Source organism: Coffea arabica, chromosome 3e, assembly GCF_036785885.1.
Source record: "Coffea arabica cultivar ET-39 chromosome 3e, Coffea Arabica ET-39 HiFi, whole genome shotgun sequence".
Lineage (NCBI taxonomy): Eukaryota > Viridiplantae > Streptophyta > Magnoliopsida > Gentianales > Rubiaceae > Coffea > Coffea arabica.
The window spans coordinates 2840507-2866951 of NC_092315.1; the positions used below are offsets into that span (position 1 = coordinate 2840507).

A 26445-nucleotide genomic window follows, 5' to 3' on the forward strand; every position below is an offset into this window, starting at 1 on the left:
TTTTTCCAAGTTGCTAATGTAACTGCTTCTCGTGACCTGGACTTGGAAATGTAATGGCTAAAGAGAGACAATTACTAACCTCAAAAGATTGTGTACAACAGCTAGCTTCTTCTGGATCCAACTTGATCCCAAAGTATCATAGAAGATGAGAATATATAGCTTCACTCGGTTGGGAGATTATACTTAAAAATAAAAAAGGTAAAAAAAAAAAAATACATGGAATAGTTTAAGCACCCAAAAAGAAGGTGGAATGCAGAAGATCTAAAGTAGAATCGAAATAGTAAAAGGTTTGCAATAGTGCCCCAAGGCCCCCAACATTAGCTTACAAATTTTGGAAAAACAAACAAGGAGAGGCAAAAACTGACTATCAAACTTCCATCAAACATAAAATCTTGATGGAAGAATTTGCTAGCATAGCCGGAGTCAAAGCAACAGTTACCTCTGACGCATAACAACATACAAACTAGCAATTACCAAGAAATCCAGAAAAAGTTTTGACTAGTTTAACATTCAGGAGCAAGTTCGCCAAAATGACCCAATAAATTCTCTGTAATGATAGAACATCTATTTCTCTTCCTTGACATCAAGCTTCTCAAGTTTTGATTCTAATTCCTCTTCACTCCCTTCACTTCCATCCCCAGATTCCTGGTCATCATCATCCCCTCCATCAGGGTCATTCTCATCAAGAGGTGCCAGCTTGTCAGAGAATTTTTTGAAGATATCTTTTAACTCATCAATGCCTTCATCAGAGATGAAGTTCCCATCAACATTCAGCAACTTCAAGTCAGGCTTGTGCACAACGGACTGAGCTAACGTCCTTGCTCCAACCCTTCTCAATGAATTGGAGCTAACATCAACTTCCTTCAATTTGTCATGACTTTCCTCCAGAGCCTTGCTTATCTGAATGGCACCATCATCTTTCAGTTCATTCTCTGCCAAGTTCAGCTTGGTGAGGTGCTGCTTTGCAGCTACACAGGCAGCTAAAGCAGGAGCAGCTTCAGCTGTTATATCATTTCCAGCTATGTCCAACACTTCAAGTAGAGGGGCTGTGCTCTTAAGTGCATCAGCTATTGCAATTGCCCCCTTATCTTCCAAATTCAGGTAGCTCAGATAAACCTCAGTGAGATTTGCATGGAAAGAAAGTGCCTTACTAAGTGCAATGCCAGCTTCCAGACCAAACATGTTATCCCGCAAATCAAGTTTCCTGAGATAGGTACATGTGCCAAGTGCTTCAGACAAGGCAATTCCTCCATCAGAGCCTACCCTGGTAGAAGAGCATCGGAAATCCTCAAGTAATGGAGAACGCTTTACAACTTCAGAGATAGCTATAGCCCCTTCATCTCCAGTCATATTATTGTGGAAATGGAGAACTGTAAGTAGATCAGTTGATGGAACTAACTCACAAACAGCTCGTGCAGCTTCCTCAGAGATACCATCATTCATCAGATACAATGCCTCCAAACTAGTCTGTGACTTCAGGAGCTCCCCAAATGCCCTAACTCCCTTTTCACCCAAGGCATTGTGTGAAAGATTCAAAGACTTCAAAACAGAACCTTCCAGTGCAGCCGAAAATATTTTCATGACTTCAAGAGCCTCTTCCTCAGGTCTTCCTGCAACAAAATCGGACAAGTCAACTTCCTTCAATTGTCCCTTGAGTGATGACAATATAGGAGCTGCAACAAGGGCTGCGTCAGTGCCAAAACTTCTGTTACTAAAACATATTTTATTGTAACAGTTCCCTGGTTCTTTGAGCGGCCTCAGAAGTTCCTCAGCTTCTTCTGCTTTTATAAATGCCCTCTGTCCTTTAGAAATATCGAAAAAAGTTTCATCTGGAGAAAAGACATCTTTAGGTTTCAGAACCTCTTTGTCCTCTGTACTGGGTCCCTTTTTAAGAATGTCCAGAATGAGCTGGCTACATTCCTTAGCATAAAGCTGCACTGCAGAACTTCCATCACCATCGGGCTCCTTTTCGTAATGTTGATTGGCCAAAGCAAAAGCTGTCTCTTCAATTTGTTGGGCATTTTTGGTAGCCTCCTCCCTGCTTAGACTGCCATACTTGCGGGTGAAAATGGTTGGATCGGAAAGATTATTTGTCATCCTCTCCACAAGCATTTGTCGTGTGTTCTGACTAGGGGGCCAGAGTTTGATTGAAAATGGTCGGCGTTGTGGATGTGAAGTCACAGAATCCATTGAGACACAGCTGAATAAAATGTTGCATGTTAGCTTATATTCAATGATTATTCAAAAAAACCTGAAACTGCTTCCAAACTAACTTATAAACTAAATGGGCATCCTTAGTCTCCATCCCCATTTCCACCTCAGATTACTCGTACGACTATGGCGAAAAAAGTTAATAACAATCAATTTAAGGAGAGCTATCCCTCAAAAGAACATTTTGCCACTACTATTAGATCACGCCTAGTTAATTTTACAAAGAATTATCATCTTGGAACAAATGAGCTTTACATTTTCCTTAAAAAAATAGCAAGATTATCTAAATAAAATGTTCAAATCTTTTTTTCTCAAATAAGCACACCAGAAAGTAGTTAATTTACAAGCATAACGCATTCCTAGAAACTGAAATAATTTCCTCATGTGAAAATACTATAATATGATCATTTCAGAATCTACATCAGTTAAGCCAATCGCAAAAGATAAACAAGTAAACAAACATATCCGTACAATTTCCTTCTTTTCTTTGGTAACATTTGTCTTATACAGTACTAAGGCCGAAAATGGCCAAATATGCACCAAACGCAACAGATCGAAGAGAAAAAAGGAACCTTTTACGAAACAGGGAAAGAAAAACTAAAGGAAACAAAATTGTAACCTTTTTCTCCATTCTGAAAAGATAATGTATGAAGCAGGGAACAACGATATAAAAACCCTAAAACCCTAGATATGAGAGGCAATTTTGAAGAAAGAAGATACCTTTTTTTGACCCTTTTCTTGATTCTTTCAGGTAGGGGAATACCCTTTTCTCACTGTGTGACTCTGTGAAAAAATGCCTTCTCGGTAGGATTACAAGGTAGAGAGAGGGCTGGGTTGGATTGGAGGGAAAAAGGAAGGACTCAGAAAATCTGAACTGCACCAGAGAGAGAGAGAGAGTGTAGCATTAGTGTGACTAGTGAGTGGTGAGAAACTAGGGACGGTGGGCTCAATTCCCAAGGACCAAAAAGATGAATGCGATTAAAAAAAATTTTCTCTTTTTTGGATTTTTTTAATCTTCTGTTTTGGTTTGGGCCTCGGAGGATGTAGCTTTGAACTTTTATTCGGAAAATTGAGGGCGATACCTTGGACCTTGTCTTAACATTAATGCAAATTTTAATGCTGACCCATGTTACCGTGGATTGTCTCACAATAAAAAATAGTGGCCCCGCTTGAGACCCATTGACAGGGACGGTACGGTCCAGTCCAGTGATCACAACTAGATATGTCATCATTGTACGCAACATATAACATATTACTGTTTTAACTCTGCGTTCTTATTTATTTTTTGAAAATTCTTTTCTGGGGCTCCCTCACTTCTATTTTGCCCACTGCTCTTGTGGAGAGAAAAAAAATGCTTAGGGATATTCAACCCCAAAAAAAAAATTTGATTGTATTTGATAGGAGGATTTTCTTGTTCTTTTGTACAAATTTTATATCATAGACAATCAATTCTAGAGGGAAAAAATTTTTTAAAATAATATTTTATCACGTTTTTTGTGATGAAATGTATGTCAGATAAAAATGTAATTGAAAAAATAAAAAAATGATGTAAAAATATGTTTATGATACAAGCTAATAATTTTTTACAAATAAGCCTCAATCCAAACAAAATTATTGTGTCAATGCCCAGTCAAAATCATCTGATTTAGTTCTTAGGTAGAAGGTAAAATATTCTCCATGCAGGATTCGAATATGTAAAAAAAAAAAAAAAAAGTAAAGGTCAGCTTTGAAATTAAGAAGAGAAGTAATGTACAATGAATCAAGATTTTAATGCTTAATAGTTGACTCAAAAAGGCAAAAAGAAAATTGCTAGTGTCTTGCCTTAATAAGGAGTATTTTTATTAACATAAATCGTTTATTCTCAACCAATTGGATCACTAAGACATAAACCGACACAACAAGCTGGAGTAGCTCAGTTGGTTAGAGCGTGTGGCTGTTAACCACAAGGTCGAAGGTTCAAGCCCTTCCTCTAGCGTTTCTCCCCATATCATTTTTTTCCCTATTTAGGATAAGATGGGGTTGATTAATCAGGCAGAGCATTCTTGTTTTAACTTTTCAATGAATATAAATGAACATGGAATTGATTAATCAGGCAGCTATTTTTGAAAGACTCTCTTTTTTTTTCCTTCTTTCAATGAAGATGGGGATTATTGATTAATCAGGCAACTGTTTTTGAAAGACAAGAAATGATTTAGCCCATATTACTAAGTCGGATCAAAGGAAAATTGTAGTCGGTTGCATGATTTAGTCAAACAATTTGGTTTTTGTGGTCCTGAAGAAATTGCTTTGCCCAACTACTTTGCCCAACCATGCAATCAAAATAGAATTCTAACAAATAAAGCTGATCTTGTTCATGTTTTCTGATATATTGCGCTCTGTAATTTCGTAGCACATACGTTATTAGTTCCAATTGTACAGGAAAGAATACAATTTATCCTAGAACCAAAAACTCTTGTTGGACTTGCCAATCGGCAATACTCAGGCAGATAAGAGTTGCCTTCCTCCACAATCACAGAGACCTTCTTGATGTCACAACCCAATTGGAGCTTAATTTGTCATGTAAACAAAAATGACTTAGAATGGACATAAATAGTTCTTTATAATGCACTTCTAGTTACGAAGGAAGAATGAAAAAAGAAGAAGAAGAAGAATTACTGGGATACGATGACATTTTCCACAGTGAACTGTTAGAAACCAATTGGAGCCCCCACGCATCATGTCACCAGATTGAGATTACTTGTACTCCACCGAATTTGTTAAGGTCGTGTCGGATGAGATGTTGTTGTCCACGGTTTGAAGCGGAATGCCTGGGTCATTGGATTCAGTCGTTTGCAATTTTGGATGAAACAGGAAAAACAAATGGGCAAAATTCAAAGCCAATTAGGGAAGCTGCTAGACCTATGAAGGGTTCAACTTCTACAGTATGTGACATTGCTACGTATATATGTCACACAAAATTTAATTCAAGAAGAAGAGTTAAAATGCATGGGTAACTTTTGATGGTTGGAGTCAGGATTAATCCATGCAGGAAAGGAAACGGATCGATGGCACCTTTCCAAGCAGCCAAAGAAATGCCACGCACGAGTGTTTGTGCAATTCTGCTGAGAAATCCCAAATAAAAAGGGAAGAACAAGAAGAAGTCGGAGTTGACCGTCTATAATTTGCCAGATTTCTTGATCTTTCAGCCCATAAGGTGAAAGATATGGGTCCATTGGGGGCTTCCGCCGACTGTCTCCGCGTTGAAGAAATAACATTTTGGGTGTTTTGAGATTTTTGTTATGTAAATGTACCTCATTCATTTTAAAATTTATTATATACTTCTCTCTCGAACCTGTAATAAATGATGCCATTGGTAATATGATTAATGCTGGAAAATACTGGCTGACACTGTTCGAAGCAGTTCATGAATTTTAAGTGTTGTTGAGATCAAGAAAGCGAATCAGAGTTGACATGTCAAAATGTAAGAAGAAAACTAGACATGTTACGTATTATGACTTTAAAAGTTAGAGACTTGTTTTAGTCACTAGATTTTCACTTTAATTATATCGCTATTCTATTTTTTTATTCTTATACTTTATGTATTTTTACGTATGAAGATGCTTTTACGAGTTTTTAAAATTTCAAAGGAAACAGATTGACTTGGTATACGTTTGTTTATCTAGGTATTAGTTCTGCCTCTAATCCATTGTTCTTTGATCCCTCGTTTGGTTATTTAACAATATAGGACTCTGGCTCGAGTGAAGGTCTTGGAAAGATATTCACTAGTATTTGGTGTTTGTGGATTCTTAGAGCTTTGTTAATCCGGTTTGGCCTGCAAGATATTTGAAAACATCACAAACATACAGGTACAAGAAAACAAATGGGTATTAATTAATATACAATCATCAGTGTCGCCTTCAGAATTGGGAGTTGGGAAACAGATTGAGGTAGCTATACCTATTTCTTAGGAACATGCTGAGGAATTTCCGCTGATTTTGTTTTTCCTTTTCTTGTTATTTTCGTGGGTCAGCTCTTGTGCTCATCGTTTTCATTTTTTGTCTAATGATTGAAGATTGGAATCGTTAAACAAAGAAAATTTGTGCTTGTTTTGATTTGTGTGGTTTGCAGTCAAAGGAGGGTTGTTTGATTTGGTTGAAATTTGGAGAATGGCCAAGTAGCAGGTGCCAACAATCTCGTTACCAAATCCACTGCTGCAAACCAAAACAGACTGAGTAAAACAAATCTCCTCGAGGGAAATCAACGGTTTCATCTTAAGAATTGGGTGTAATCCAGTAAACTGGCTGTTTATATATATTTTGTGTTTGATTGTCAGGGTTCGCGTACATTTCTTTCTCGAATATCCGTAGGATTGAATAATTCAAAGACATTCAGGAATCTACACAATAATTATGAAATGACCATCACAAACCTAACTTGGAAAAATTGCACCTCAAAACAACCATTAATTGTGATGCCCCGTCCAATTGCAATAATTGCTTTCATGCACTTCAAATTCTTTTCCCTCTTAGAGAAGAAAACAACTACTTCAACTCCGAATTTGACTACTCACACAGTAATTGCGGAGGTAGTCCCAACTCCGAATTTGACAGCACTTTTCATGTTTCAAATTTTTTTTTTTTGGTCAGAGTTTTCGTTTTATTGCGCAGACATTCATTAAAGCGTTTACAGTGGGCATTGGAGCCACAAGATCTCAGTTCAATTTTCTTGGCACTAATGTACCCAACTCAAGAATTGACAGCATAATTCGTGGATTTACTTGGTTGAAATGATCTTTTCAAATAATAAGATTCAGAATTTGGTTCAACCAAGCGCCTGCGATTATGAGCTTATTACTTCAGAATATTAATTGGTGGACGAGAGTTATGCATCAGAGCAGTTAATCTAGTTCAACTAGAAATGTGTCCAGAGCACACTCAAGATCAAGTTTCATACTAATTATAACGAACCTTCAATAATATAAACTGGTACAACATAATAATTGGCAACAATGAATAGACTAGATATGCAAAACAACACAAATTAAAGAATACAGCCCAACAAATTGAAGAACGTACACCAACTTCTACAGTCTATTACTGCTATATCCTAATTCAATGGGGTGCTGAGGAAGGAAGCCAAGCGTTTGAACATGATTTTGGCATTTCCACGTTCAATATCAAAAATCTGGAAACAATGATCTTCTCCTTCAACTTCAAAGAGCTCCACCTTTCCTTTCCATCCGCTTTTCTTGATTGCATTGAAGTACCTGACTCCTCTTTCCCTCAGCTCATCTTTCTCAGCGACGCAAACAAGCAATCTTGAACATTGCAGGCTTGATAAACTGGGTGCGTCATTAGAAAATGGATTGATCAATGGGTTATCAAAACCTCCTGGTGCATTTGGATACGCGAATTCCCAAGCCTTGTAGAGTAAATTCTTGTCAACATCATCATCAGAACTTGGCTCTAAACTTATTGGCTTTGAACTCAGAAAGTAAGGATGAGAAAGCAAAACTCCGTGGATACTCATGCCACCTTGAAGGCTCTCACGGCTGGCTCTTAAGCTCAAATTATGTGCTATGTTTGCTCCTGAACTGTCGCCGCCGACAAAGACTCGATTGAAATCTGCATGGTTGAGAAGCCATGGCTCTTTTTTGTAGTTTTGATCATTGCTGGAGTGTGATGCAATCCACTGAAGAGCAGCCCATGAATCTTCATAAGCTGTGGGAATTGGGTTTTCAGGGGCTAGTCTATATTCAACTGATACAACGAGGACTTTGGCTTGAGACGCCAAGGTGTTGATGTAACGCTGGCTGAGGAAAGAGAAGGCAGACTCAATACAAAAGGCTCCACCGTGGAAATAGGCTAAAATGGGAAGCTTTTGGGTGGTGGTGGGGGGCTTTGGGAGGTAAATTCTGGCTGAGATGTCTGGAGAAATGGTTATATCCTTTGAGGAAACCCCAGTGGCTGGATCTTCTAATGCTGGTGGAACATATGGTGAATCAAGAAACCTCTCAACTGAACCATCTTTGTAGACCCTGAGAAAGGGAAGAAATTCAGATGACACTTCTTTCTTGCTAGACACCATTTCAATATTTTCAACAAAGAGTAGGCACAGTTTGGCTTGTAATATCGGTTGTACGAGTTAATACTTTTGTTGCATTTATCACGAATAGCATGGCCGTTTATATAGCCTCAACAATGAACCAAAATGGCGCTTTTTCTAAATTTAAAAGCATTTTCTAGCAAAGAAAGACAGCAGCTCCAGACTGGCTTGACTAAATAGACTTGGGCTAGAATGTCAATTTTGAGCTCTGGGCCAAGAAAAGGAAAGGAAATCCTAAATAATGGACAAAATATGTTTGATGTTGTCCTCACGCCATTGTTAGACATATTTAAATCCAAGTTGCTTATTAATTTGCAAGGGAGGAATACTTGTGAGTTGAATCTAAAGTCTACGGTTGCTATTCTTTGATAGATGACAATTATCTATTTTCATGATCATTAACGAGATTGCAGTAATTAATCTGCTGCCACATTATTTCAATTGAAGACTTTTACTTGATTGTTTTTCTGACCACGGTTTTCCAGTGTGTAGAAAATGAAAGGACTATAACTCGCTTGTCATGCACTCGATCGAGTGTAGATTTGGATTTGATGAAGTTTCAGTTAAGAGAAATGACTACAGGTAAGTTGAATTGAATTATTGGCCGGTTTCAGATGGTACTTCTCCATTGCATAGACACTTTTATTTTGATTTTACATGTATATATAGTTTGAAAAATTGTGGTAACCTAATATTGACGTTGCCCTCACGCCATCCTTACGTATATTTGAGAAGACGAAATAATTGAATTTTTTTTTTCAACTAGTAGAGAAAATACTTTTAAGTTGAGTCTGAATTCTATGATTCTTATTGTTTGAAAAGTTGACACTCCAAATTTCATGTGAATTAACAAGACTGCAGTCTGCCACCACATTATTTAAATTCAAGAGTTTCACTCGATTGTTTATCTGAAAGAAAAAAAAAAAAAGACACCCTGGTCATGTATTCCACTGTAAACCCAAGTCTCTTGCTGACTGAGTCAAAAATTAACCTTTGGATGTGATTGGATGTATATATATATAGAGACATACAGGGACATAAGCTAAATTGAGTAGATTTTGATATTCGGATGGCCCAACTCAAGAAAATGACTTTCAAGAATTTGAATTGAATTTTAACCAATTTCAATATGTATTCTGAAACAAACCCTCATGAATTTGGAATTCTTTATGTCCAGTCCAGTCCGGTGCCACCAAATACGAATAGGTGAGCCTTAGAAAATTATCTAAGCACGTCAATCAAATAAGATATCATTTTATTACTTGTCTTCGCGGTAAGAACAAGAAACTTCGCGCAGCCACAAAACAGTTACCAGTAGTGTGTTTTCAAGAATGGCTTGGGACGACCATGGTGGAAACGACGTGATGCTCTGGGTACTAACAAAATTCGTTGACCAATTCGATTAGGTAACCATTACAGCTCACTTAGCACGGCAATCAGCCAGTTTGAGATGGTCGCTTTTGTCTTCATGGTAAGAACCACACGACTTTCACGAGTGGCAGCCAACTGCCCCGCCCAATTTTTTACTCTCCTTTTCCACACCGTCTTTTCAAACGGAATGTCTCCTTTTTTTTTTTTGTTGCCCGCCCGGTATCCTAAGCTTTTGCCTCGACTAATCCGGATTCGACCCGTATCGCGCACCTGGCTATGATGGGAGAGTCTCCCAACAAGGGTGTCTGCATACACTAGGACTCGAACACAAGACCTGCTTAAGCGAATCCGAGCTGCTTACCACTCGGACCAACCCCTGTTGGTACGGAATGTCTCCTAATAAGGGTAAAAGCCACACACAAAAACAAAAAAATATATATATATTTTTATACACTTTTACTATATAATTTTTTTTTACTAGTAAATTTAGATCACGTTATATAATATGAAATCAAATTTCAAATTACACGTACGTGACATATCTTCATAAATGTTAATATAAAAATTAATTACACTGTCAGTGCAAAAAATAAATAAATTCAAAAAGAACTTCTTGCTCTTTTTTTTTTTTTTTGGGAAATTTTAAGGGTACCAAGAATGAGTGGTCCGGAGCAGGCAATGTTGGGTTACATGGGCCTCAACTGACACAAGGTATTGAACCTAAAATTTTAGTGGGCTAAACTCGATTCACAAAGACTGATCCCAACTCTGGAGGGGCCCGATCTTGAAGCATATCTTGCGTGCTTAAAAAGAACGAGGGCTCCGGTTCCACAATACACATAGAATTGCAGTTTTAATATTTAAAGTTGAAAAGAAAAATTTTTTTGTTCTTGCGGTCATGCAGGACTCGATTTTCAGACGATTCACTCTAAATTGGATATACCATTAAATACCGAGTTCTAAAAAAAGATCCAAAATAATTTTGATGATTAGATGTTAGACTACAAAATTGGATATTATTTAATTTTTTGCGTATCAAAATGATCTCACAATTGCGAATTTATGGTACTCATATTAACCCAAAAAAAAAATCTTAATAGGTGTTTATACTTTGAGTTTTTTTTTTTTTTTTTTAACTAACGATAACATATTTATATATTGAACTTGAAAACACAAGATATCAGTTACAAAAGAGGACAGTTGTCCTATTATTCTCCTTCATGTATACTTTCTTTAAGCCACGAGAGAAAACTATATCAATTGAGGGTGACTCCTCCTTGCATCCCCTTTGGATTCTTTCAATGACAGCTTTGCAATCAGACTCCACCTCAATTCTTTGCCACCTTGCATTTTTTGGCCATAGCCAATCCCTGCCGGATTTGCATTTGCTCCTTCTAATTCAGCTTCACGCTTGCTGTTTTTTCTTATACCTCTAACTTCAATGAGGCTTCCATGTTTGTCTCTTGCTATCAATCCCAAACCTGCTCCAGCCAATGTTGCAGATACAGCCGCATCAGTGTTGATCATCACTTTTCCTTCATCTGGTGGTTGTACACCTGGTGACTTATTCCTGTCCTGTGCTTTTCATCATTGTCTAGTTGTTCTTCTTGAAACTCCAGCCACTCTTTTCTTTGCATGATCTAAGATTGACTTATGATTGCTTCATTTTCCCTCGAACTGCCATGCATTTCTGCCCTTCCATCTTATTTTAGTTGGGACTCCACCCTTTGTTCTACATCTTCCCTCGCTCCCTCCCACCCCCAACCCAAACTTATGAAAAGGTTATTGAATGAGTGGGGTTTGTTTGGATATCATCTTATTTGTTAAAAAAAAAAAAAAAGGACCAATCTCAAGGCAAACATCCAAGGGAAGAAACCATGAATTCTTTTGGAGAATGCCATGCAACGAGGTCTGATGAAGAAGGGTTTGGAGGGGTACATGGAGAAAATCATGAACTTTCCAAAAATGATGAAGAGAAGATTGTTCAAGCAAAAGTCCCTGAATGTGATACTAACCAAGGAAGTAAAGTGAAAGAGAAGGAAAAAGGTCGCCACCAGAAGGAGGCTACACGCTGAAAAAGAATCATTTCATGACTCTGTTGAAGTGTTGGTCAATTATCTGTTCTTTTATGCGTACTGACTACCACGTTCAACCACATCTGGCTAAGAATACTAGCATGTAGGATTTGATTCCGAAGCTTTTCTAAGATGACCTCAAGGATTCATTTGAAAAGCTTTGAATGCACCTTTTATTGATGTTCATTTTCCATTTCAACTTAGAAATGAGACCATTTTTGGCAATAAAGGGCTGGGTGGTGTTTATCTTTCATCTCTTTCATTTTAACTAGTATAGTTGCAGATTGGAACTCCAAATTGTCTACAGATATTTGACTTGTATTCTGATCTCAGTGTGAAAACAATCAAATTATACAGACATCAGGTCCAATATCAAACATAAGAGCGATGATAGGGAAAAGATGGCGGCATATTGAGATTGGGAAGCCAGTATCCAGTGCAATATGATAGTAGTAAGTGAGCTAATGATCCACAGACTAGACTTTGATTACAGTAGTGAGATTTATCACTAGTTTGCAATATAATAGACAAAAGGAACGCAACAAAGATCCAAAGATTTGAGATGTTAAATAAGGATCAAATCTGAACAGAAACCTGGGACAAATAGACGAGTAAAGAAACATAGTTCCAATGGGCATCTGTTTAGGCACAAAATGCTTTTGCTTAGCATTCTTCCCAGCAAACTAGAAGCTCAAAAAACCAAGTGCAAATTCAAGAATTGGCCCAAGAATCATTACGCAGTTCGAATTATAACAGGAAAAAAATAAAGAGTGAGAGCAAAATATTCAATACATGAGAAAAGAAGCCAGAACCTGCATCTGAATTTTTGCCTCCTTATCCTCTGGATTGAAAATATGAAAGGAATGGTCCTTTCCTTCCACTTCCAACAGTTCTATTTCACCTTTCCATCCACTTTCCTTCACAGCATCTACATAAAGAATTCCGCCATTTCTAAGAATGTCTTTCTCAGCCACATTGACCAACAACCTTGAACATCCTAGTCTAGCCAAACTAGGTGCACCATCAGCCAAAGGGTTTATCATTGGATTATCAATTCCTCTTTGAGCAGATGGATAAGCAAACATCCATATCTCAGTTGCCAAAGTCTCCACCCTGGGATTGCCACAACCCTTAGACGCTAAATTTGAGCTCCAAAAATATGGCTGAGTAAGAAATGCACCCAGGATCTTGACATCCCCGTATAAGCTTTCAGCACCAGCTCTCAAAACAACATTGTGCACTATATTTGCACCAGCACTATCCCCTCCTACATAGAGTTTATTGAAGTTTCCATGGCTAACTAGCCATGGTTCTCTTTCCATGCTCGAATTGTCAATGTGAGAAGCCACCCATTGAAGGGCAGCCCAACAGTCTTCATATGCTGCAGGCAAAGGGTGTTCTGGGGCAAGTCTATATTCGACTGAAACAGCTACTACTTTGGCTTGGGAGACTAGGAGGTTTATATGACGTTGATGGTCAAAGGAGAAGGCCGATTCAATGCAAAAGCCTCCGCCATGGATGTACACTAAAATTGGGAGCCTTTGGTTGGGATCAGTGATCTTTGGGAGGTATAGCCTAGCTGAGACTTCTGGTGAGATTGTGATGTCTTTGGAGGAAACACCTGTGATGGGATCTTCTGGTGATGGTGGAACATATTGTGAGCCAAAAAGTCTCTCTACTTTGCCATCTTTATAGACTCTGATTACTGGAAAGAGATCTGTGACAATATGACTAGAATTGGAAACCATGAGATTACAGTGTTATCTTATTCTTCAGGGGAATCAGGGGAAAGGGTGTCAACAATGGTACTTATTTCCATTAGTCCATATCAGTTACTACTGTATATTACTAATTAGTAGGAAGGAGATAGAGAATTGGACAAAGAGGTTCACATCAACGGTCCCAACTCCTAAGTTGAGGAACCGGCTCTTGTTTGATTCAATTAGCATCTTCTTTCTCCCTGTAATTGCCGAATCTTGGAAAACCGTTCTTAGCAGTATTATATGCTGATAAATTTGTCTCATAGATCAATGAATCTCGGAATTAAATAAACATCGAATGCAAGAGTTAAATTCTAGAAACGGCACATGAATAAAAAAAAAAAAAAAAGCAATGATCCTCTCAGTTATTATTAATAAAAAAGGAACGAACAAAAGCAAAACAACATCAGTTATTATTAATAAAAAAGGCTAAACGCTTTACAAGGCTCTTGGCTTTCTCAGACTCGAGGTGGAAGATGTGAAAGCAGTGATCCTCTCCTTCAATCTCAACCAGCTCCACTTGACCTTTCCAACCACTTTTCGTCAAAGTCTGAACATAAAGACCTGTTCTTTCTCTCAACTCATCCTTCTCAGAAGTGCACACAAATAACCTCGAACACCCTAGTTGGGATAAGCTAGGTGCATCATCAGCTAAGGGATTTATCATTGGATTGTCAAGTCCACCTGGAGGTGCTGGATAAACAAGCTTCCAAACTCTATACAGCATAGTTTCTTCAACATTTTCTGCCTTAATTTCTGGATCCCAGAAGAAAGGGTGAGACAGAAATCCACCCAAGATTTTCACATCCCCATCTAAGCTCTCAACCCCAGCTCTCATGGCTATGTTATGAACTATGTTGGCACCAGAACTGTCACCCCCTATATAAACTTCATCAAAGTTTCCATGGCTCAGCAGCCAATGTTCCTTATCCGTGTCGGAGTTGACAACAACATGGGAAGAGATCCACTGAAGGGCAGCCCAGCAATCTTCATAAGCTGCTGGTAGAGGGCATTCTGGAGCTAGTCTATACTCAACAGAAACAGCCAGTGCATTGGCCTCAGAGACTAGTAGGTTGAGATAACGATGATGGAGAATGGAAAAGGCTGATTCAGTACAGAAGCCTCCACAGTGGAAGTAGACTAAAATGGGGAACTTCTTGCTCGAGTCTTGGACATTTGGAAGGTAGAGTCTAGCTGAAAAGTCTGCTGAAATGGTGATGTCTTTCGATGATACACTAGTGGATGGATCTTTTGGTGATGGTGGAACGTATGGTGAACCAAAGAATCTCTCCACTCTGCCATCTTCGTATACCTTAAGGAGTGGAGAAAGATCAGTTGCAACCTCTTTTGAATCCGAAGCCATGGAAAGAACTGGAAATTGTCTCTCTTGTTTTACCAGTGCTTAGTTTAGATGGTGAAATAGAACTTAACATCATTGTTTTTTATAAAACTTCATTTATATTTACTTGGTGATACAGAAGTCGTCAGAAAGCGCGAAGAGATAATGTATTTTAATGTGGACAAGATATATAAGAAATTCTTTTCTGATGTGATTTTCCACTTCTGGTTGACCAATGTTTAGGCACGGATAATTGGTGGATACACGATCCATGCCCTTCTTTGACTTGTGCATGATTGTCAACAATAATTTAGCAGAAGCCAAAACTAGGAGAACAAGTCAAAAGAAAAAGAGGTACGCAAATCAGGAAAAACAGACACAGATATGTAATGTAAAGCATAAACCAAACTTAATCCCTGATGAAGGAAGCCAAACGGGTAATCAGACTCTTTGATTTCTCAGTCTCAGGGTTGAAGACCTCAAAACAATGATCTTCTCCATCAACATCGACAAGCTCCAGTTCTCCTTTCCAACCATTTTTCTTCAATGCCTCGACGTAAAGAAGATTGATTTCTCTGAACTGATCCTTCTGAGAAGTACAAACAAACAACCTGGAACAAGCGAGCCCGGATAATTTGGGTGCACCATCAGCTAATGGATTGATCATTGGATTATCAATCCCACCTGGCGCCAAGGGATAAGCAAACATAAAGACCTTGTAAGGCATGCTTTCTTCATTATTTTCTTTCTTGGTTGTTGAATCCCAAAAGTAAGGATGAGACAAAAATCCACCCAAGATTTTCACATCACCAACCAAGCTCTCAACTCCAGCTCGAATAGCCATGTTATGCGCTATATTTCCACCAGCACTGTTACCCCCCACATAAATCTTGTTAAAATCGCCATGTTTGACCAACCAAGGCTCTTTCTCAATGCAGGAGCCCTCAACAACATGTGAGGCCACCCATTGAAGGGCAGCCCAGCCATCTTCTAACGCTGCTGGTAAAGGGTGCTCAGGGGCCAGCCTATACTCCACAGAAACAGCAACAGCTCTGGCTTCAGATACTAATACGTTGACAAAACGATGGTGGAGAGAAGAGAAGGCTGATTCGACAACGAAGCGTCCACCATGGAAGAAGACTAAGATGGGGAGCTTGTGGTTGGGGTCAGAGATCTTAGGAAGGTACATTCTAGCTGAAATGCTTGGTGAAATAGTGATGTCTTTGGAAGAAACACCGGTGGTTGGATCATCTAGCGACGGTGGTACAAATGGCGAGCCAGAGAGTCTCACCACCGTCCCATCTTTGTAGACTTTGATGGCCGGAGAAAGATCGACCATGACCCCTTTGGAATCTGAGTTAGCCATGGAGATTTGAAATTATCTTCTTCCTTTGTAGGTGTGTGAAAGTGTGGGCTTCACTTGGTGCATTGAAATGAGAACAAGTTGAATTAATAATTTAATACTCCATATGTATAGGTGCACAGAAATGGAGAGGAAGAGAAATCGGTAAAGGCATTGAATATAGCTTAAAGATAAGAAACCGTCCGTTCCGTCCATTCTGGAATTGTAGCAACGCTTCTTTTTTTTTTTTGTGGTGTTGAAACATCAGAGTACAAGAAGGATAAGAAACTAATAATCAGATGATGGTTAATTTTACCATTGCAAAAGAGGTAATTGTGGACTGATAGATGTCCATAGGATGTTAGTTGCCTCGGACAATTATTGATGGATGGCTGCTGTTCCTTTGTTTTTTCTTCTACGGTGGTCCAACTTAGCGGCTTTTCTTGCCAGAGCTGTAAATTTTCTCGGACGATTATCTTCAATTGTCCGTATATGCATCTTCAATTGCTAGCTGTCTCAAATCCGTATATGCATCATAAAGAGAAACTTAAAAATCTTCTCTCTCTCTATTTTTTTGCTTATTAGCACTCCTGATGGACTGAATCACAAAATTTATCTTTTGGCTAAGTTCTATACACATATATATATATATATAGTAAATATTTTTTATACTGACAGTATATACACAGTCAGCGTTGAATAAATGACAATTATATAAAATTTGAATTTAAAATTCAATTTTTACACATATGTCATAAATCCAACAGTAATATTATATGCACTGTCAGTGTATATAAGATATATATATATATATATATCATAATTTCTGGACAAGTAAGGGGTACTGTCAATTAGGCATGTAATACAATATAGAAAAACATTTCCAATACCAGAACTCTTTATTTTTATTTTTATTTTTTGAGTGTAAAACAGATACTACATTGATTGGAAAAAAAAAATTTTTTTAATTGAAGCACACACAGACCAAAATATATAGAGGGACAAAAACGTTTTACTATATGCATTACTTACTGTGAAGAAGATGGCATTTAGATATTCATGGCCACTGTTTAACTGTTGGAATCCTTGATGGAATCCTTTGTATTTATGGTTAAGGTTAGAATTTTCTGCTGACAAGAGTAAGAACGGCAACTTTGACTACGGGATTAGACTCCAATGACTAGTAACTACAACTTTTCTAGGCTTCTTTTGGCTGAAGTTCTAAAATGAGATTACGTCGGTGAACCGAAATGATTCATATGAAAATCAGATTGCTGGCTACCCCTTTGGCTGTTTTGAACTCCGCCAGTTGAAAGGTAGTTGGGCTCGAGACCTGTTAAAGTGGTATCCATTGGAACATTAATGGCATATCTTGCTTACCAACAAACTTGGTAGAAGGGTTGGCAAGACTCCACCCTGAAACTTTTGGATAGTCATTATTTTACCCCCTTCAACCTTAAATATATCCGCTTTACCTCCCATGTAAACTGAATGCAACGATATTATTGTTCTTTTATTCATGAAATTATCTACAAGATAATATAATGGGTTAACTTGGTTGGGGGAATAAAAGTTTAGGAGCCAGATGGGTAATTTGCTGAATTCTGATTACCTGTTCCGTCTTAGACGGGGGCCATGGGGCACTGTGGTCATCTTTTTTTTTTTTTTTTTTGAAAAGTAAACCTCCATTCATTGCAAATCGACAAGAGCAGCATCCACAACAGAACAGACTTGGGGAAGTTTACAAACCAGACTCTACTTCCCTCAAGAGACAACGATACCTTTGACATGATGTGGGCGGGAACATTATCGGTCCTCCTCACATGACTGACCTTGACAGAATCAAAAGATCTTATGCCATGGATTAGGTTACCTATCAATGACAAATCAGGTTCCTTGCTGTTGATCCTTCGTACAATATTTAGAGCATCCCCTTCGAGTAAGAAGTGCGAGATGCCAAAGTCTCTTGCAAAAACTCCAAAGCTATGAGGAAAGCCGTGCATTCTACGTGTTCAGCATTGCGGGCTCCTTCGACCCTTGCAGCCTCTACTTGACCCAAGTGATTCCTCACCACCACACCAACACCAGCTGCTTCTTCATCGAAAGCTCCATCGACGTTAATTTTTAGACAACCCTCTTCTGGTGCTACCCATTTGGTGTGTTCCTTATAATGACGTGTTTCTCGCCTCTTATGGGCCTGCCAGTACTCTTGCAGGAAAGCCTCAGCGTAATAGGGCACTGTGGTCATCTTATCTTAGATCTTCTATTTGTGAAGTTCTTTTTCTTTTTTGGTAATATTTGTGAAGTTGGATGGAAGTTACTAAGAACGAGGTTTTGTAATTTGGTCAAACACAATATAATTAATCCTTGCATGGGCTCCAGTTTGGCTGTAAGCATCCCAAAAACCAGCAAAAATAACGACACCAATTCCATATCTCACCCAATTCCCACGACCCAACAAATGGCAATAGACGCAAAGGAGGAAATTAAAAATAAGGATTAATTGCAGTTTGACCTCTTGAACTTGACCTTTTACAACACTTTGCCCCCTAAACTTTAAATATATATACTTTAACCTCTTCATTGACTAATCAAATATTAATGATAAATTCTTTATCCAAAATTTTAACAAAATAATAGTAATACCCTTACATAATAGTTCTAGAATAATGCTATACTTTTAATCGAAATATGAAACATTTTATTAGAAAAAACACAATCACATGTTTTAAAAAATAAAAGATGGTATAATACCAAAGAATTTAAAAAATTGTATTATAGAGAAAAAAATAATTTAAAATTTTCTAAAATATCTACACAAGTTTTCCATCGCTTATCTTTCTTCCTTTAAATTATAAACGGATTAGTTTTGATAATTCTCATTTACTTTGTGACTGTCACATGATTTTCATGAGTCAATAAGATGCTATTTGGTAATTTTATATCACATTCATACCTTTCTTTGTATTTTGTTTGCATTCTACATTTTGAAAAAAATTGAATATTCCCTAATACATTTTGAATACATTTTTACTTTTAATCATATTTTTATCTCATATAAAACACATTAAAGTGCTATAATAAAAAAATATAAGTAAATAATTTTCATTCCAAATACACTAATTAATTTTATTTCATTTAAAATTAGTATTGCTAGCAACATTAAGATAAATACATTGAGTTGCTTAGACCTTTTTTTGTGAATTATCTAATTCATTTTAAGGCTAAAAAATCGAAATGCATAGTATAATTGTGTTTAGATACATTTAGCAACTATTAAAGAAATAGGTATTTATTATATTATAATTATTATGTGTGTTTAAGAATTAGCCAAGAATATTTTGGTCGTGAAAAATATACCTTCACGTTAACTCTGTCAAAAATTGACCATGAGGGGTAAAATGTATATATTTGGAGTTTAGGGGGCAAAATATTATAAGGGCCCAAGCTTCGGTGGGCAAAGTGCAATTAACCCGAAAAATAAAGCCAACATGCCGGCCCCTGCCCCCGGCTCGTAGTCCCTTCCCTCCCTAACCTCCCTTATTACCTCCGTCCAAAAATCCAACCTTTCAGACCCTGATTCTTCGATCCTTCCTCCTCCCGCGTCCTTGTAACTCATTCCTTCGTGCGTCATGAGGCCCCAGCAGCTGCTAAAGCTGCCTGACCTTAGTTGATCCCCATCACTATTATTCCTGGTGCTACGTTATACAGTTATACTAGTACTTATTCTTTTCTCTTCACCAACTTCACCCCTTGCTCTTTCTCGCTATTGCTGCTATTCTTTTCTTGCACAGCTCATCCAACGACTCATTCAACTTCAACTCCTCCACTAAATGTAACATTAATCACTCGGACCCGTCAAACTCGTATTCCTTTTCTCAAAAATTCCAATTTTTTCATGTATACCTTGGCCTTAGCCACCAAAATCATCATCAACCATGAAATTCCTTTTCCCCTTCCTCCTCCTTTTCCTGTCTCTCATCCCTTCTCTTACCTTCTCTGAATCCCTTAGAGGTAAAACCCCATTTGCATGATCACATCATCTCTCCGCTTGTTTTTCCATCTTTGTATTAAATTGATTGAGAAAGTTTTCAACTGCGTGGTTTCTCTGTTTTAAAAAAAAATTAAAGACAAAGTTTTCAAACCTGTTGCTTTTTTTTTTTGGCTGGGGGGGAGGGGGGTGCGGAGGGGAGAGGAGGGCTGATTGCAGTTGAAGTTTTTGAAATTTGTGGGTTGTTTTTTTGTTGAATTTAAGCCAAAGTTTCTAAATTTCTGGGTTGTCTTTCTTTTTCTTTTACATTTGGGAGGAGGGGACGGGGTTGGGGAATTGAATACAAAATTGTAGCTTTGCGAGCTATTTCTTTTGTTGCTGAAGATGATATTTATCGTGCGGACTTTTTCATTTTTCAGGTACATTTATCGATTGTGGAGCAACAAGCCCAACAGTGATCAACGGCCAGCAATGGGTTCCAGACAATGATTTCATTACTGTAGGCACACCGAAGAATCTATCCACTCAATATGAAGACTTAACCCTATCAACTGTCCGTACATTTCCAGTCCAAAACAATATTTACAAGAAATTCTGCTATGATATTCCTGCTTTCAGAACTGGTAAATACTTGGTGAGGACTACATATTTTTATGGGGGAGTAAATGGGAATGCCAATCCTCCTGTATTTGATCAGGTAGTGGATGGGACCATTTGGAGTATTGTGAATACAACTGAGGATTATGGACAGAAGAAGGCTTCAATTTATGAGGGGATTTTTGTGGCTGCAGGGAAAGCTATAAGTGTTTGTTTGGCAGCCAACAATTATACTGATTCAGACCCTTTTATATCTGCATTAGAGGTTGTAGTCTTGGCTAATTCGTTGTATAATTCTACGGATTTTGGTACTTATGGTTTGAAATTGGTGGCAAGGCACAGTTTTGGATACAATGGACCACTCATAAGGTGAGTAGCATCAATGCTACACCTTTTTATATACAGCTTTTGTCTTCGTCGTATATATTAAGTCTTGCCAGAATCATATTGAGGTCCTTTAGATTTTGCATTATGGATAAATTTTGATGTTCAAATTTGCTTGAATATCGACCTGCTTAATGTGAAATCTATGTGAAATTTTGATGTTAATGTGAAATTTTGATTTTCTTTGTCCGGTTCCCAGAAAAAAGGCTTTGGGTTAAAGGACATTTTCCCTTTACCCATTTTTCTGTTTATTACATTTTTTCCAATAAAAGCTGCTAAATATAGTTTTTCTGTCTTTTGCTGATTTTACAATCAAACTAGTGTTACTTCACAATTCTTTCTTCTTTTTTTTTGTTCATTTTTTGAGTGGCTAGCAGCTTTAATGCTTCAGTTGATTCCTTCAAGTAAATGCAAAAGAAATATCATCGACTTTAGTATTTGGTATGCATATTGTTGATGTGCTGACATAAGCATTAGAATATGGCAGGTATCCTGATGATCAATTTGATCGGTATTGGCAGCCATTTGGAGAAGATAATTCCACCACACCATCTTCCAGGAATGTCTCTGTATCTGGTTTCTGGAATATACCACCACTTAAAGTATTCCAGACGCATCTAGGAACCAATCAACCAGAACCCTTGGAGTTACCGTGGCCTTCAACGTCTCTCCCAAACTCAATCTATTATATTGCTCTTTATTTCGCTGATGATCGTGTTTCTCCTTCGGCGAGCCCAAGAGTGTTTAACATAACTGTTAATGGCATTATGTATTATGCGAATCTGGCTGTGACTGAAGCCGGTGAAGCTGTATTTGCAAACCAGTGGCCTCTTGCTGGCTTAACAAATATAACTTTGACTCCAGCTACTGGCTCGGCAATTGGTCCTCTAATCAATGCTGGAGAGGTTTTTGAAGTTCTGAATCTTGGTGGAAGAACTCTTACAAGAGATGGTTTGGCTCCTAACTATGAGTTATTATTCTTGCCTTAAAGGAAATAAACAGCTAATAACCTGTAACCATTTGTCTAATTTCTTTTCATGCATTCTAGCTGCTCAATGGGATACATTTTGGTTGAGTCAATTTCAAAGAGATTATCTTTGGGGGCTTAGCAAACTAATGAAATTCTTGATGATATTTTTAATTTATTTATTCATTTAAATGACTTTAATTTTTGCTCACGTAGAATCTACCCATCAGAAAGTTATTTTCTTGTATTCCTTTTTTAATCCTGTGGAAGCAAAGGGTGGAGTGGAAAGAAGAAATGGGAAGGAGGGGGAAAGGGGGAATGCTGATGTTCAGATTTGATCTAATTGTTCTAAGATGAAGCAATCTGCTATGTGGCAGCTAGCTTAATATTATTACGAGATTGTCAACCTGCAGAGTTGACTTTCTTCTCAGTGCTAGAAAATGGTGGCTGGTTATATGGTTCTCATTTTGTTTTCAAGAAGTTTGCTCTTCTTCTTTCTCTAGATTGAGCACTTTGTGTATCTCTAAATGATGTAAATTTGTATTTTGCAGTAATTGCTATGGAAAGAATAAAGGCGAGCATTAAGAACCCTCCACTTGATTGGAACGGTGATCCATGTTTACCACGTCAATACTCTTGGACTGGAGTTTCATGCTCAAAAGGTCCCAAAGTTCGAGTTACCACCTTGTAAGTTCAAACTTAATATGAATAAAAATGGCAGACTCAACCTCATATCATGCCTTAGTCTTTCATCCTTATTGTCAACAGAAACCTAACGAATATGGGCATTTCGGGATCTATCTCACCAAACATATCCAGTTTATCAGCATTGTCTGGCATGTAAGTGGTTTATTCTTTTTGCACTAGGACAAAGAGATTTATGCTCTTTGCTAAACAATCTCTTAATGTTTGACAGATTGCTTGGAAACAATAGTTTGACAGGATCTATACCCAACCTTTCTTCACTGAAGAGACTGGAAATTCTGTGAGTAGGATCTCATCTTCTTTCCTCACCTCTTTTTCATCTGGTGAGATATTATTTGCTGGATTGAAGAGCATGATTTCTCAAGAATTGATAGAGTGAGGTATTAAGGGTGTCTGGTAAAATATCCAAGACCATAGTTTTCTTAGGTTCTCTTATGCAGCTAGCAATTTGCAGCTCTGATATATAAATTCTGTAACTTGAGGCTCTTTTGTTTTGATGTCAGTGGTCTTGATTTTTTCTTTCAATCCTTCAAGATAATTTTCAAGAGTAGATTTGCCTTTCATACTTTAAGCAATCTTCATTATGCTCTAGCTGTCTCCAAAATCTGATGGACCAAATATTTTATTTCAGGCATCTGGAGGACAATAAGCTCAGTGGAGAGATTCCCTCATCACTTGGAAACATTCAAAATTTGCATGAACTGTGAGTTCTATGCTTATCATGCTTAGGGCTCAGATTTCTTTCACATGTAGATGGATATTCACTTCTCTGCCTTGTTTGTGCATTATATGCCATGTGAACAATCGCCTGATGCACACTCATGCATGCATGTGTCTTGATATATTCATCCTACCTTGAAGACCTCCTATAAATCCTCTACCAGGTTACTGATGTTGAACTAGTTTACCCCTAGCAATCATGGCTGATGCCATTCCAATTGCATAGTCAGGGAAAATCTAGATGCTAGGTAGGTAAACCCTTTTAGTCATTAGATGGCAACGAACCAGAACGCTGTGTTTAAAAGTTGTTTCTAATGAATCACCACAATATTTAGAAGATTAGGTTGCTAGGAAATAGGTTAATTTAACTACATGAGCTTGAATATTCATTAGCATAAGGTTTATACATATTCTTTGTACAAGATTGTTTAACCTTATAGTATCATTTAGACTAGGGTTTTTTCTTTGCTTTTGACTGGTAGATGGGTCATTGTCATTTGTCCTGGTAGTTTTAAATGGATTAATAGTGTCGACAATATGTTTTAGATGCTTAAGTGCGAGATCGTGAAACAGAAGCTTATGTTATGAAATATATGTTTCAACTACATTGTATGGGCCATATATACACTTTTCTTCAGACTTTTGTCACGGCAGCTAAATGGTAGTTTCTCTGTTAGACTTACAAAAGAAGTAAAATACTAAACCTTCATACTAGCTAGACCTTTAGAAACGTGTTAGAGTTGGGGGCTTCAAATTTTCCATTAATACTATTGAGAAAGTGCTGCATGAGAAAATAGAGCAAGAAGCCCCCCTTAATTTGCTTGTAGTTCCTGCAACTTTCAGATACCCTATCATTGTATAGTTACACATATCTTGTGCAACATCTCGGGTTATCGATGGTAGCTTCACAATTACCAATGGTATTCTAGAAGGCAACTCTTTCATCAACAAAGGCAGGCTCATTAGTGATCAAAGAAAACATGCATCATGAAACATTTTTTGGTTGTGACTAGTGACAATAAGACCATTTGACTGTAACAGTTCTTCTGTTATAGTGGAAAAATGGGAAACTAGAACTACTTATGCCTTCCAGCTTTGGCTTTCAAGTACCTGTGAATGCTTATCATTTCTATCTGAAGATAATTTTGTTCCTTTTATCTGCTTATTTACATACAGGAAATAATACCTACATTTGGGGAGCATTATACTATATGCAGATCAAACATTAATTTTGCATTCTCGTGTTCCACTGTCAGTATTGTGACTTACTCATTGGATGGCCATGACATCTTAGGAGTTAAATTTAACCACACTATTTACACATATATGGTTGTAACAAAGGAAAGAAGGTTCTCCTGAGACATTTCCTTTTTGATGCAAATGTGCTGCAATGCTTATCTCCGATTAGCTTGTCTGTCATGGTGTAAAGAAGTGCTAGCCTATAAAATTGTACTTTATTTACTCTTATCATATTTTGTTGTACTCTTCAAATTCATATGAGGAGCTTTTGTTACTAGAGTTAGTGTTGTTAGCGTGATGCATACTTGGTACTCGAGTTGCTTCTGCATATATTAACTATTGATTAAGACTTAAATAATGTCTGAAGATCCAGTGGTATTTTGACTTATTACTGGTGGAGGGAACAAAACGCTTGAATTTTTATGAGGCTGTTTCCATAATCTAGACTTACTGTACTCATCAAAAAATGAATAATTATATCGACTCTTTTTAAGCGGAGAGCAGGTTAAAGATTATGACCTTTCATCCACTTAATTTCTGTGGTATTTGTGCGTGGCAGCTTCTTGCAAAATAATAATCTGACTGGAACAGTACCAAGCAACCTTGTTGGGAAGTCTGGGCTGAACCTTAAGTAAGTCACCATTTCCTTGTATATTTTTCTATTATATTCTTGATTGAACTTGGGTTAGGTGTTTAGTTCTTTAATTAAACTTTCTTTTTCTTCTCAGGGTTTCCGGCAATCCATTTTTGCCACCACCTGCTTCATAAGAGCCCAAGCGAATGTATCTTCTTATGGTCCAACAACCAAGACTGTACCGGCATTTTCTAAAAGCTGCCCGTTTCCTGTTATTTATTGTTGGTATATAGAGGTTGCCATAAATCAGTCACCATGGAAACTTGGGTGTACAAATTTGTGATCGACCTTTCTGCTTCATTCAGTAAAACGAACACTTGCGTGTCTATGTCTTGCATATGGGATCCTGTTTGTGGACTATTCTCACAGTACTGAACATCTTTTTTTTTTTGGGAAATGCTGCTTGTATATGGGATTATACAGATCAGAGGTAGCGCTGACGCATTTTTTTTTTTTCGGTATGATGACACCAATTTGTGTCAATCCGCATTCTTGAAGGAAATGGAATTTGCACAGTTGTAATCTGAATCAAATACTCTGTAATTAATTTTTCTGAAATTGTTGTGACGTTAGTTAGTAGCATCTTTGTATGGTATTTGAATTTTTATTAGCTTTCTGTGAAGATTTTGATATCGTTCTTGGTCTTGATTCATTTGCTATGGAAACAAAAGATGCTTTGGTAAGACCAGTGCGGGAGCAATGCTAATGTTGGGCATCTTTGCAGAAGAGAGAGAAACTAAGAACATCTTTTTCTGCATTGAACTGGCCCAAGAGTTCATAAAAGAAGACGGATTAAAGATTTAGTATTCCTGAGTAGGCAACCTCTTATCTTCTGCCAGCAAACGTAATTAGTTCTATTATTGAAATTATTTTCAGGGCTAACTGCTAGACTAATACTCTCGATTAGATTCCTGTTGACATTTGAGGTAAAGCCGGAAAATTATCCCTCAGAAACATCTTTAAAAAAATTGGAAATCTGGTATTCTGTCTCTTCAGGAAGAAACTACAGAACGAAAGAAAGCAGAA

General features: G+C 37.6%; 6 protein-coding genes and 1 non-coding gene across 7 annotated transcripts; 2 read left to right on the forward strand and 5 right to left on the reverse strand.

Annotated features, from left to right (window-relative positions):
* Positions 1 to 251: 251 nt before the first annotated feature.
* Positions 252 to 3091, reverse strand: LOC113738223 (RAN GTPase-activating protein 2-like). Its single transcript, XM_027265464.2, has 2 exons — positions 2932 to 3091; positions 252 to 2200 (listed from the first exon to the last, which is right to left on the reverse strand). The coding sequence occupies exon 2, from the start codon at positions 2188 to 2190 to the stop codon at positions 565 to 567; it is 1626 nt and encodes a 541-aa protein (XP_027121265.1). The 5' UTR covers positions 2191 to 2200; positions 2932 to 3091; the 3' UTR covers positions 252 to 564.
* A 1021-nt stretch (positions 3092 to 4112) lies between these two features.
* TRNAN-GUU (transfer RNA asparagine (anticodon GUU)) lies at positions 4113 to 4186 on the forward strand. The gene has a single exon. It is a non-coding gene; the product is annotated as a tRNA-Asn (tRNA).
* A 2949-nt stretch (positions 4187 to 7135) lies between these two features.
* Positions 7136 to 8356, reverse strand: LOC113737190 (2-hydroxyisoflavanone dehydratase-like). The gene has a single exon (XM_027264454.2). The coding sequence runs from the start codon at positions 8275 to 8277 to the stop codon at positions 7297 to 7299; it is 981 nt and encodes a 326-aa protein (XP_027120255.1). The 5' UTR covers positions 8278 to 8356; the 3' UTR covers positions 7136 to 7296.
* A 3931-nt stretch (positions 8357 to 12287) lies between these two features.
* LOC113738225 (2-hydroxyisoflavanone dehydratase-like) lies at positions 12288 to 13708 on the reverse strand. Its single transcript, XM_027265465.2, has one exon. It carries the CDS (start codon positions 13487 to 13489, stop codon positions 12527 to 12529), a length of 963 nt encoding a protein of 320 aa, XP_027121266.1. The 5' UTR covers positions 13490 to 13708; the 3' UTR covers positions 12288 to 12526.
* A 130-nt stretch (positions 13709 to 13838) lies between these two features.
* Positions 13839 to 14878, reverse strand: LOC113738227 (2-hydroxyisoflavanone dehydratase-like). Its single transcript, XM_027265467.2, has one exon. It carries the CDS (start codon positions 14862 to 14864, stop codon positions 13908 to 13910), a length of 957 nt encoding a protein of 318 aa, XP_027121268.1. The 5' UTR covers positions 14865 to 14878; the 3' UTR covers positions 13839 to 13907.
* Positions 14879 to 15029: 151 nt separating this feature from the next.
* Positions 15030 to 16428, reverse strand: LOC113738226 (2-hydroxyisoflavanone dehydratase-like). The gene has a single exon (XM_027265466.2). The coding sequence runs from the start codon at positions 16204 to 16206 to the stop codon at positions 15250 to 15252; it is 957 nt and encodes a 318-aa protein (XP_027121267.2). The 5' UTR covers positions 16207 to 16428; the 3' UTR covers positions 15030 to 15249.
* A 3467-nt stretch (positions 16429 to 19895) lies between these two features.
* LOC113738228 (leucine-rich repeat receptor-like serine/threonine-protein kinase At2g14510) lies at positions 19896 to 25745 on the forward strand. The gene is made up of 9 exons (XM_027265469.2): positions 19896 to 20196; positions 20593 to 21139; positions 21642 to 22105; positions 22673 to 22808; positions 22890 to 22961; positions 23038 to 23106; positions 23458 to 23529; positions 25345 to 25416; positions 25514 to 25745. Exons 1-9 carry the CDS (start codon positions 20121 to 20123, stop codon positions 25551 to 25553), a joined length of 1548 nt encoding a protein of 515 aa, XP_027121270.1. The 5' UTR covers positions 19896 to 20120; the 3' UTR covers positions 25554 to 25745.
* The last annotated feature ends 700 nt before the right edge of the window (positions 25746 to 26445 follow it).

Excerpts from the sequence above, each read along its gene's own strand:
- LOC113738227 (XM_027265467.2), bottom strand. The coding sequence starts at position 14,864 with ATGGCTTCGGATTCAAAAGAGGTTGCAACTGATCTTTCTCCACTCCTT.
- LOC113738226 (XM_027265466.2), bottom strand. The coding sequence starts at position 16,206 with ATGGCTAACTCAGATTCCAAAGGGGTCATGGTCGATCTTTCTCCGGCC.
- LOC113738223 (XM_027265464.2), bottom strand. The coding sequence starts at position 2,190 with ATGGATTCTGTGACTTCACATCCACAACGCCGACCATTTTCAATCAAA.
- LOC113738225 (XM_027265465.2), bottom strand. The coding sequence starts at position 13,489 with ATGGTTTCCAATTCTAGTCATATTGTCACAGATCTCTTTCCAGTAATC.
- LOC113737190 (XM_027264454.2), bottom strand. The coding sequence starts at position 8,277 with ATGGTGTCTAGCAAGAAAGAAGTGTCATCTGAATTTCTTCCCTTTCTC.
- LOC113738228 (XM_027265469.2), top strand. The coding sequence starts at position 20,121 with ATGAAATTCCTTTTCCCCTTCCTCCTCCTTTTCCTGTCTCTCATCCCT. Across the intron at positions 21,140-21,641 it reads TACAATGGACCACTCATAAG|GTATCCTGATGATCAATTTG; the intron begins GTGAGTAGCATC and ends AGAATATGGCAG. Across the intron at positions 22,106-22,672 it reads AAGAACTCTTACAAGAGATG|TAATTGCTATGGAAAGAATA; the intron begins GTTTGGCTCCTA and ends TGTATTTTGCAG.